The sequence below is a fragment of the Oryzias melastigma genome, linkage group LG21, assembly GCF_002922805.2.
Source record: "Oryzias melastigma strain HK-1 linkage group LG21, ASM292280v2, whole genome shotgun sequence".
Classification (NCBI taxonomy): Eukaryota; Metazoa; Chordata; class Actinopteri; order Beloniformes; family Adrianichthyidae; genus Oryzias; species Oryzias melastigma.
This window is the reverse complement of record NC_050532.1, coordinates 17691929-17702032: the sequence shown is the minus strand read 5'-3', so window position 1 is coordinate 17702032 and position 10104 is coordinate 17691929. Positions and strand designations below refer to the sequence as shown.

Genomic DNA, 10104 nt, shown 5'->3' with positions numbered 1-10104 from the left:
AGCTTCATTCTTTTGTTCACTTTTTAAACTGTCTGACGTCGGATCCCGCTGGAAGCTACACCGCTAAACACGAGCTTTAGCTGTTATTTTAGTTGGAACTGAGAGACTTTATGAGCCGAATCAAAACAAGGAAGTGAGGACGTTAAGCACTTCTGATTGGTCAGATTAATGACATGTGATCAAGCCTCCAACAATGATTGGCAGAGACAGCTGAAGGAGGAGGGACTTTCCTAAAGCTGAGTTTGAGGCTAGTTTTGCGGCGGGATTACGGTAATATCATTCTGATTAGCCATTTATACAATCAAAGAAATATTTCTTTTAGGATCTTGCATATTCCAAACTATCCAGTGTTAAATCAGGGCCGTTTGGATGAACACAGAGCTGATAGTGATGGTAAATGTTTTAGATACGTGAAAATGGGTAATTTCCCACGGCACACCAGACCATCTCTCACGGCACACTAGTGTGCCGCGGCACACTGGTTGAAAAACACTGGTTTACATAACCGTTGGGATGGGTGTTTCATTGGCATTTAATCAAAACTGTGGAATGCAGCATCGTGCTTTTCCACCTCCCCAAATCAAACATGGAGGGCTGGAGGGTTACCAGCAGTCAGTGTGGGCTGGTGAAAGCAGACGCTCAGCTGATGTCTGGAAGGGTGCAGACTCGTTGCCCTCGAGAGTCACCAATGCCGACTGGTCGGCCTGATTCTAAAGCTGTGCAGGTCAATACAGAAGAGTAGACTGGCTATGGAATCTGGCAGGAGAAAATCCGCTTTGAAGAGCATACCTGTGTACGGTTTTTTGTGATTACTGCCGTCTTCTCTGTAGTTATAAAACTGCATAGCTGAGTGGGAGCTCTGATAGTCCCTCATGCTGTCCCTGTGCTCTTTCATGCCTAGAGTTGCAGGAGATGACGTGGCACTGGCAGCTAAAAAAACAACAAAAATACAGTTCAATTCCACACTTTTTCTTGTTTGTTTTGTTTCCATAATAACTTTTTTTTTTCCCAAACAAAGGCTGCTGTTTAATGGCACTGACCCGGATGGCTGACTGGAGACATCTGAATGGAATTGGTCAGGAGCGTGGGCTGGGATTTGAACCTTTCCCGTTCGAGTGTAGAAACCGGGGTGAGGAAATGGTTTTGGTTCCATCCGTCCTGTAAGAGCGATGCAGAAAGAACATGACTGGGGACTCATAAAACAGTAAAAGTGTTGGATTTTCATGCAGATGGCAACTCATTTCATAACCCACAAGAGATTCAGGAGGCATTGTGTGTTATTTAGATACTTTTTAAGACATTGTTGTTACTTTGAGTCATTATTTTCAATTTTTTACAGAGTAGCTCATTTTAGGGCGGAATAACACAAGTTCTGACCCATTTGATTCTAGAAAAAAATATTTAAGACCATTAAAAAGTGTACATTTAACTATGAAATATTTTATGCTCCACTTCTTGAGTAAAATTGTTTTAAGTTATGTCCAGCAGATGGCGCCACTTTTTCAACATTAAGCCATCAAGAAAACAACTGCAGCAGTTTCTAAGAGAATAAATGATTAGATCAGGATTTCCCAATCCTGGTGTTTGAGATCTACCACCTCGTCTGTTTTCCACTTTACTGCTGATTAGCTGACTCAGGTGTCTCCCTGATTGACTGAACACACCTGATCCAGGTGATTAGCAGCAAGAAGGGCAGGGAGAGCTGGAAAATAGGCAGGGTGGTGGATCTTGAGGACCAGGATTGGGAAATACTGGATTAGATTATGAAAACACATCAATAGTAATGATGATATTCATAAATGCGTGCAAACCTATAAGAATAATTTAACCCTGAAATATATTTTTTAATTAAATTCCTGCTTATTATATTTTTTTCAAAGAGGGGATTCTCTCCCTTATGTGGACAAAAATCACTATTTTTTTTTTCTAATGTTGAGTACATATAAAGGTCTGACTGATATAAAATAGAAAATGCAATTTTGTCAACACAGTTCACAATATCGAATATTTTATAAAATTAAATGCTTTTTTATAAACATGTAAATTGGAAATGTAGTAAAATTTGAAAAATAAAAAGTTATTATTTTCTACGGAGCCCATAAAGGGACATAGAAAAATGTTTTTATCTGGTGCATACCAGATAGCAATTGGTGCTTACCAGCTAGTAACTGATGCATCACATAGTAACTGATGTGCACCAGATAGCAACTGTTTCTCACCAGATAGTAACTGGTGCTCACTAGATAGTAACTGGTGCTCACTAGATAGATAGTAACTGGTGCTCACTAGATAGTTACTTGTGCTCACCAGATAGTAACTAGTGTGCAACAGATAGTAACTGATGCACACCATATAGTAACTAGTTTGCACCAGATATTAACTGGTGCTCACCAGATAGTAATTAGTGTGCACCAACTAGTAACTGATGCCCACCATTTTAATACACCATTAAGGAACCATTTACTATCTGATTCCCACCAGTTACTATCTGGTGCGCAAAGTGGTACACACTGGATAGTAACTTTCTTTTTCTTCAAAGTCCCTAAAGGGCTGCGTAAAGTCCTTTTTTAAGCTATTGCAGTTGAGAAAATTATGCCAAAACTCATAAATAACCCACAAGAAATATTAGAAACAACTTATATAAAGGTAAAAAAAAAAAACTCACATTTTATTAACCACAGCTTACTACAACCACTTACTTTTTTGTAGATTGCACGCAGATCCCTGTACTGCCACAGAGTGTTCAGCACCTGGGCGGCTGCTTTCACCACCTTCACAGAGTACCTAGAAAACAGTCCAACCCCGTAACATTTATTCTCTTGAATCGCTTTAACCTGGTTTTCAATCTTAAAGGACAGTATGATTGATGAGTGCGCCCTCAGTGTGTTTTATCCTGGAACATTGCTGAATATATAGCAGGGAAGAAATAGCTGCTTTGCCACCATTCCACAGGGACGGAAAACCTCAGGCTGCACCCTCCCACCTTCCCTGTGGCTGTGGCCTCTCTTTCTTCATGCATTTAAGTGTTTGTGCATGAGGCAACCTCAGATGATCCAGTAAATACCAGCAACATGGAAGTTTCGAAGTGTGCTAGATGAAAGGCATGCACACCTGTCTCCTCTAGTCTTGGTGATGTTGACCAGCTTCTCGATGCCGCCCGTGTCGGCCAAAGCCTTCGCGTTCTCCATGTTTTTGCTGGTGACCTCGTGCAGGGTGCAACAGATGGCTGCTACAGTCTCGTCCGACAGCAGAGTGGTGTTCCCCCCGGGGAGACGGTTCACCAGGTCCCTCATTGCATACTTCCCTGCAGGGGCAGAAATGCAGCATTAGGACATACTGCACTGCCGCTCTAGCAACGAGATAAGTGGCTGACACTGCTGCACGTATTAGAATGTGGTGCAGCTTTTTTTTTTTCTGTCACATAGAGTCTCAGTAAAGGTTTTCCACAACAGCATAATCCACATGGATAGGAATGATGCATTAATTCTGCATCAGCCTGCAGTGCTGTAAGCAGTTTCCCCAGGATGACATTGTAAGGGCGTTTGATTGTGTGCATGAAAGAGGATTGCTTCCCCGTCTATCCCTCAGTGCAGCAGTCCAGCTGAGGAAGCTGAATACTCCAGGTACTAACCCCACACACTCACAAAACCATCAGTGGAGCCCATTACCCTCACCGCCTCAGGTACCACGCCCGCCGCCACCAGCCTCTTAATTACACAAAGACAACATTTGAATCATTTCCAGATGTCACTATGGCAACCGGATGATGGAAAGAGACAAAAGTGAGATTACGGTATTATTTTATTTTGTCATTTAGAGTAAATGTCACAGCTGTATTTGTTTTGCAGTGATTATCAAGGACAAATTTAAACACACGTATTTTCAGGTAGTTAGTTTAGAGCAGTGGTCCCCAACCAACATTTTCACAGACCGACATGTATGAGGATGAAGTGAGAGTCCAACCTTTTGGGGTTATTTTTACTAGCTTCCCTTAACTTTTGAGGGTAGATTTTATAAAGTATCTGCAGCTGGTTTGAACTTTATCTGTACACTAAATTTCATGATCCCACTCCACTATTTAACAGTTGTTATTTATGTTACTCTAGAGGTCAAGTTAAGGGTCACATGGTTTCTCTTGTTACCTAGTGTAGCCGTCTGTTGAACTTGAAGATGAAAGATTGTGGAACAGCTGCTTCTTTCTTTCTGCTAGCCTGACTTTGCTTTTACTTCACAGCATAATGGAGATATTACATCACGTATGACGACAGAAAGTTTATTTACTCCCACCTTAAGGGGGTCGCTTGACTTTTAGCCCCAACAGGAAAAGTGATTTGCCTCTCCTGACAGCTTTTACATGAGAAACAAGATAGACTTAGTTTTAACTGATTCTTTTAGTTTTTTCAAACATCCTTATGGCAAACTTTGACTGTAATTAATCTGTTTCAGTTTGGGAAGACATTATTTTCCCACTGAACCTCCCCGAAAGGTCCTGTATCACCTACATTCCATCTCCAGTCCTGACCCAAATGTTTTTGTGCTAAAATAGATCGTTTGACATTTTTAAACCACTTCCAATGAAAAGTCTATGTGAATGTGTCATTCTTGAGTCGCTACGCAAGTTTAGAAGTCCGTTTTTGGCCTCTATGTACAAAAATGCAGACATTAAACGTGCATTAAACATTAAACCAGAGTGAAACCACTGTTATGTTGCACATCAGAGCAAAGCTGCTTTTCTCTGCTTTAGAATCCACTGGAAATACGTTAATTGCATAAACAGTAGAAGAGTTACGATAGTTCAAAGAATAGAAAGCTTCATTGTTAAAGGGTTAAATACAGGGTTCCTACAATTTCCTTACAGGTAAATTTCAGATTTTTTAAGACCTTTTTAAGGGCATGCATATCAACATTTCACACCAATGTCAGTCTATTTCTCTTTTTATTAATTATGTTTATTTTACTCATTGATTCTCATTTTGTAATCAAAACTGTAGGTGCGCTGTGATGCTTTAGCACACAGCATTTTGATGCATAACAATCAGTGTTACTGCTGTTTATTTCCATTATTTCATCAAAATAATCGTGGCTGAAAATTTTAATTTTTGGCAAGAAATGTGAAATTGAGATGTTTCAAATAGCACAATTTTTAAGGCTCAGATAACCAAATTCAAGACTTTTTCAAAGGATTTTTAGGGTATTATTATGAAATTCATACATTTTTAGACTTTTTAAGACCTAGCAGGAACACTACAGTGATGCAATAAAAACAGCAACTGAAAAAATTAGGAATTCACGCTTTAAATATTCTACAAAAAAACTGTTATTTTATCTTTAATTTTCCAAAAATCTAAAAACTTAAGTCCATATAGGTTTATAAACATTCATGAGAAGAAAGTGAATTAAATTCCAGAAGACACTGACTGCTCTGGAGCAGGTCAGCTATAGATTAATCTCCAAAGTGACGTCTGACCTATAAGCTCCTTGTTCCTGACGTCCAGTGCCATGTTTCTCAGAGCAGTGGCTACGGAGCACACCACCCGGTCGTTGTCCATCCGCAGCAGCTCCACCAGGATGGGCAGTCCCTTCTCTTTGCGCACTGCTGCACGTATGTACGCTGCAAACTGTGCACAAAACAAGGCATTAAAACCTCACGAGCTCCAGGATCCTGAAAAATGCACGCCTCCCGATTCCCGTGTTGGCGTTCGTGATTTCAAGTGTAAAATTGACATTAGCTTTGGCTGATGGAGAGCAGGTGAACTGTCAAATCTTTTTAAAGCAATTGAATAGATAGATGGTCTTTAAAGAGTCTTCAATGGAAAAAAAAAAAAAAATGCGTTTATAAATATGTACCTTCCAGTTGCCAGCTGACAGGTTCTGAAGAGACCCGGCAGAACCTTCCAACGTGGCCGGATTGGAGCTTTCAGCCAGCAGCGTCAAGTAGGGCTTAACCACAGACGGGTGCCACAACATCTCAGCCCCTTTGGGAGACTTAGAGAACCCGGGGATGGGCCCCACTCCGTCCCACTGAAACAGCCAGCGCAGTGTTTCCACATGTTTACAAATCTTTAAAAATACTACTAGAAAATACAACTAAAATAAACAACGTACGGAATCCTCCTGCATGCTGTTTTTCTTCTTCTTCTTCTTCCTGCCCCAGCAGCTGGAGTCCACCTCTTTGCTGGGCGACTCTCTGCCCAGTAAACCGTCCAGCTCCTCCCCACCCATCTGCCGGGACGGCATCATCTCCAGCTCCAGACGGTACGAAAGGTTCCGTAGAGTGCAAATGCAGTTCTCCACAATCTAAAAAAAAAAAAAGAAAGAAAAAATGATGCATTATACATAGTAGATTTGAAATGATCCCTGTTTGAACAGGTTGGCCTCATTCTAATGGAAAAAAGTTTTCTTACAGGGAAAATCTTCAACCACAAAGTTAAAGAACATTAAATTAGTGATTTAAAAGATACAGATAAAATGAGCACAGGGAACTAGGGATATAAAAGATACAGATTAAAATTTGATCTAGGTATGAAATTAATGTTGAAAACTACAGATAAGAACAGTATTAAGTTAGAAAAAAGCTATAAAATCAATCTGGAAGTAAATAATCAGTCTCTGTCAAACTTTATCTTCCGATTGTTCTCTCTACTTTCTACCTTTTTATGCACACGTGATGCAAGCAAAAAGACGTCCAATCACAAGCTTGCAAGTTGAGACAATTACAAATAGCTGAAGGTGAACCAAATAGAGGGAGTTGTGTGCACTAAACATATGATAACACATTTTCCATCACACTTCATACAACAGCTGAATAAATTAATATAACATGCTTTTTTGTTTACTACAAAGAACAAAACAGTCTAAAAGGCTCCAAATGTTTGAAGTTGTAACGTTAAAAATATTTTGTTTTTGTTGCTTAAAATAAAATGTGCAATTAAAACTGTTAATAGGCATTTAAATTTATAGTTTCAAATGCTACATGAATGATAGATACATAGACTTCATCTTTTTAGGTAAAATAATTGGACTGACTACACTGAATTGTCACAAAGTTATTGAGTTGTAACCCCGCCCACCATTCCCCTCCATGAGCAGGAAGCTTGTGACCTGTATTTTCATCATAAATAAACTCTTTTTCAAACGGCATTTTTTCATCTGCTCCTAATTCACAACATTTTGAATAAAGAAATACTCAGAAATGTAATTTTGAGCTTAATTTTCTAAACATGTGTGATCTATAATGAGAAAAATGTCACTAGAACATGTTAAAAAACACATTTTTCATCATAGTCCAGGATTTTCCTCTTCATTGTGCAGCTTCATATTCTTTACTGGTCGTGTATGTTTGTGTGTACACATATGTGTGCGCTCGGGCTTATATGCGGTTTACCTTGCTGTCGAATTCAGCGGTGTTTACACAGGCTTTGATTACGTAGAGCAGAGAGTCAACCAGACCCTCACAAGTGCGCATCTGTTTTCTGGCTTCCTCTCCGGCTGAGCTCAGGTTCCTTGAAGGAGCACAAACAAACAGACACACACAGGGACAGCTTCTGATTAGGAGCTAACCAAGGACGGGCAAACAAACACAACGACAGCTGATGTGTGTTTTTGCCACTCCCATGACATCAATCAATGAGAGTTCATGCATGTGTGGTCTGAGCTGAACTCAGAAACACTGAACAGGTTGCACAATAAGCTATCAACTACACTGCTGCTTATATTCACATTCAAGGGGGTGGGGAGCGTTATCTGACACCAATTAAAACCTGAGCTCCCACACGTCTTCAAAGCGAGGAAGTGCAGCGGAGAGGTGGGGGTGGTAATCACATCAGCTTTACCTGCAGTATGTGGACTTCAAAGATGTAAAGAAAGTGTCTGAAATGCTTAAACTTCAATAAAAAAGTCTATGGAATGAGTGTGATCTGATGTCATGTGTGGATTTTGTATTTCTACTATAGTAAGCCCCGCCCTTAAGAAGATTTACAGCCTGTTTTGAACATTTTCAGGAAGTAACGGCGCGCTGTGTCCACATGGTGGTGCTAGAACCCAGCGAGCTGCAACAGGTGGTTTTACCTGAGGCAGCCAGTGGTGTTCCTCAGCACCAGGGAGGAGTGGAACTTCAACTTGTGCTCGCTGTCGAAGGTTGAGCTGCTCCATCCGGAGTGAGGGATGATCACAGTATTGGTCAGAGTTACTAAGGCGTCTCGGATGATTGTCATCTTGACGGCGTCACACGATGAGAGGTTCCAGAGCACACCTGAGGGGGTGGGAAAAAGCAAAAATAAACACAACTTTTTTAATTTATTTTTTAAGGTGTTAAAAAAGGTAAAAGAAAAATATTCCAGGTCAAACGTCACTGCCAAAATGAAAACCACATGAATCCGTCTTTTGTTTTTTGAAACCAAACAGCAAAAAGCTTCAAAAATCCTGCTCAACAGCTCTATTAAAAGTGTGAGCACCTCTATAAAAGGGGTTTTGGCAGAGCGATGCTTCTAAAGGATGCTGATGTGTTTCGAAACAATGCACTGGAACAGAGGTGTTGTTGTTGTTCTAAAGTCAAAGTCCAAACTTGAAACTAATAAAAATGCTTGGGCCGAGCCTTCAAAGACCTGCGCTATGATGAATACCAGCAAAAAGAAGACGCCAAAAATGGACAAAGATGGAAACATCACACATGCATTAATTACTTAAACGCTCTGCTAAAGGTGGACTTTTTTCCCCCATATTTTTACTAATAAAGTGTGAATTTATAAAATAATAAGTAACCGATCCAAAAGAAAACTTTATATTTATTTTTTTTCCAGGCTGAAAGCAACATTTACTTTAGAAATTAAACATTAAGAGCTTCATGTGCTGCAAGTTTGTTTTTCTGCAGGACATTTGCATAAAACGCTAAACATTAAAACCAAATCAGTCTGCAGGCTCACTGTAAATGTCAAATTGTGTTTCCTTTCGTTCGGATTCAGAAATGCAGCAGTTTGAAACTGTTACATAAGCAACAACGTGCCCACCAAAAGGTGAGAAGTAGGAAGGAAACCACAACTTCTTCAGCAGACATCAAAGCATCTTCTGATTTCATCTCACCTCAAAATATTAAGTCGTGAAGAAGACAAATGTAGACGCAGGCAAAAGTCACACTACCTCACTGGGGGGTAGAAGACCCGGGTTCAGTTCAGTGCCTACCGTCACTCACCCTCCCACTCTGCCCACTTTCTTGCCTAATTAGTCAAATAAAAGTCACTAAATCCTTAAAAAGTCAAATAATGTGAAGCCTTTAGAAATGATGCTGTCATCCTCATAAATTCAAATATTTAGGCGCTGATAATGATGCATGATCCTGGCAGGCTTTGGTGCTGCGTCTGTTAAGGGTTTGTCAGCGTGCAGCATGCTCTTTTAATTAGGAGGCTCTTGTTGCGTGGTTTCCACTTAGGCGCAAACCCACTTCTGCAGGGTGTTGCTAACCTTGCAGGAGGCGCATGCTGCAAATATATGCTGTAAATACAGAGGAAAATCTGCACACATGGAAGAAGTCTACAGAAGCGTCTATCAGTATTTATTCTCCAAAATGATAGAAACAAACTACTGTATCACTTTGGTTTGGATTCACAATTTTCTTTTCCCATTTACTTATCCATCATGTACTATATTCAACTAAATCTGCAATCTAGTGACTTTTTATTGGCATATTTGAGGACTTCTAAATCATTGAATTAGTTTGTTGCCAATCCACGTTCGGATTTAAAATTGTATTGATCCAAATTCCATTCACTTTTACTTATAAAGCCCAGTTTTCACATTTGTAGCAGTTTAAACTCTTAAGCTAAAAATAGTGAAACTTTCTTTAAAAAAAAATGATACATTCTAACAGATCAAATGTTACAAAAAGCTTTTTTTCACCCTTAAAAACTGTCTTTAACCTTCAGTGATCTTAAAACTCATTGGTGAGTTTTCATCAGTTTAATGACGCTACAATGACTTCTAGAATACTTTTCATTCAAGCTTCAACATGAAGGTTTCAATTTGATTTGGTCTCTACACATCTGATCTTTAACATAAAATTATTTATCTCAATTTTTGTGATTTTTGAAGTTACAAAATTGACTTGGAAGT

At 39.6% G+C, this 10104-nt stretch overlaps 1 protein-coding gene across 5 annotated transcripts in view; it reads right to left on the bottom strand.

The window, feature by feature from the left end:
• The window catches only part of LOC112155429 (plakophilin-4), an 88003-nt gene that overhangs the window by 4495 nt on the left and 73404 nt on the right, over positions 1 to 10104 (bottom strand). For all 5 annotated transcript variants that reach the window (XM_024287034.2, XM_024287036.2, XM_024287035.2 and 2 more), the window contains 9 exons: positions 8068 to 8251; positions 7385 to 7502; positions 6106 to 6297; positions 5848 to 6021; positions 5468 to 5618; positions 3112 to 3304; positions 2700 to 2784; positions 1041 to 1158; positions 790 to 930 (listed from right to left, as the gene is read on the bottom strand). In XM_024287034.2, the coding sequence (XP_024142802.1) occupies positions 790 to 930; positions 1041 to 1158; positions 2700 to 2784; positions 3112 to 3304; positions 5468 to 5618; positions 5848 to 6021; positions 6106 to 6297; positions 7385 to 7502; positions 8068 to 8251 (1356 nt within the window). The remainder of the gene's footprint in view (positions 1 to 789; positions 931 to 1040; positions 1159 to 2699; positions 2785 to 3111; positions 3305 to 5467; positions 5619 to 5847; positions 6022 to 6105; positions 6298 to 7384; positions 7503 to 8067; positions 8252 to 10104) is intronic.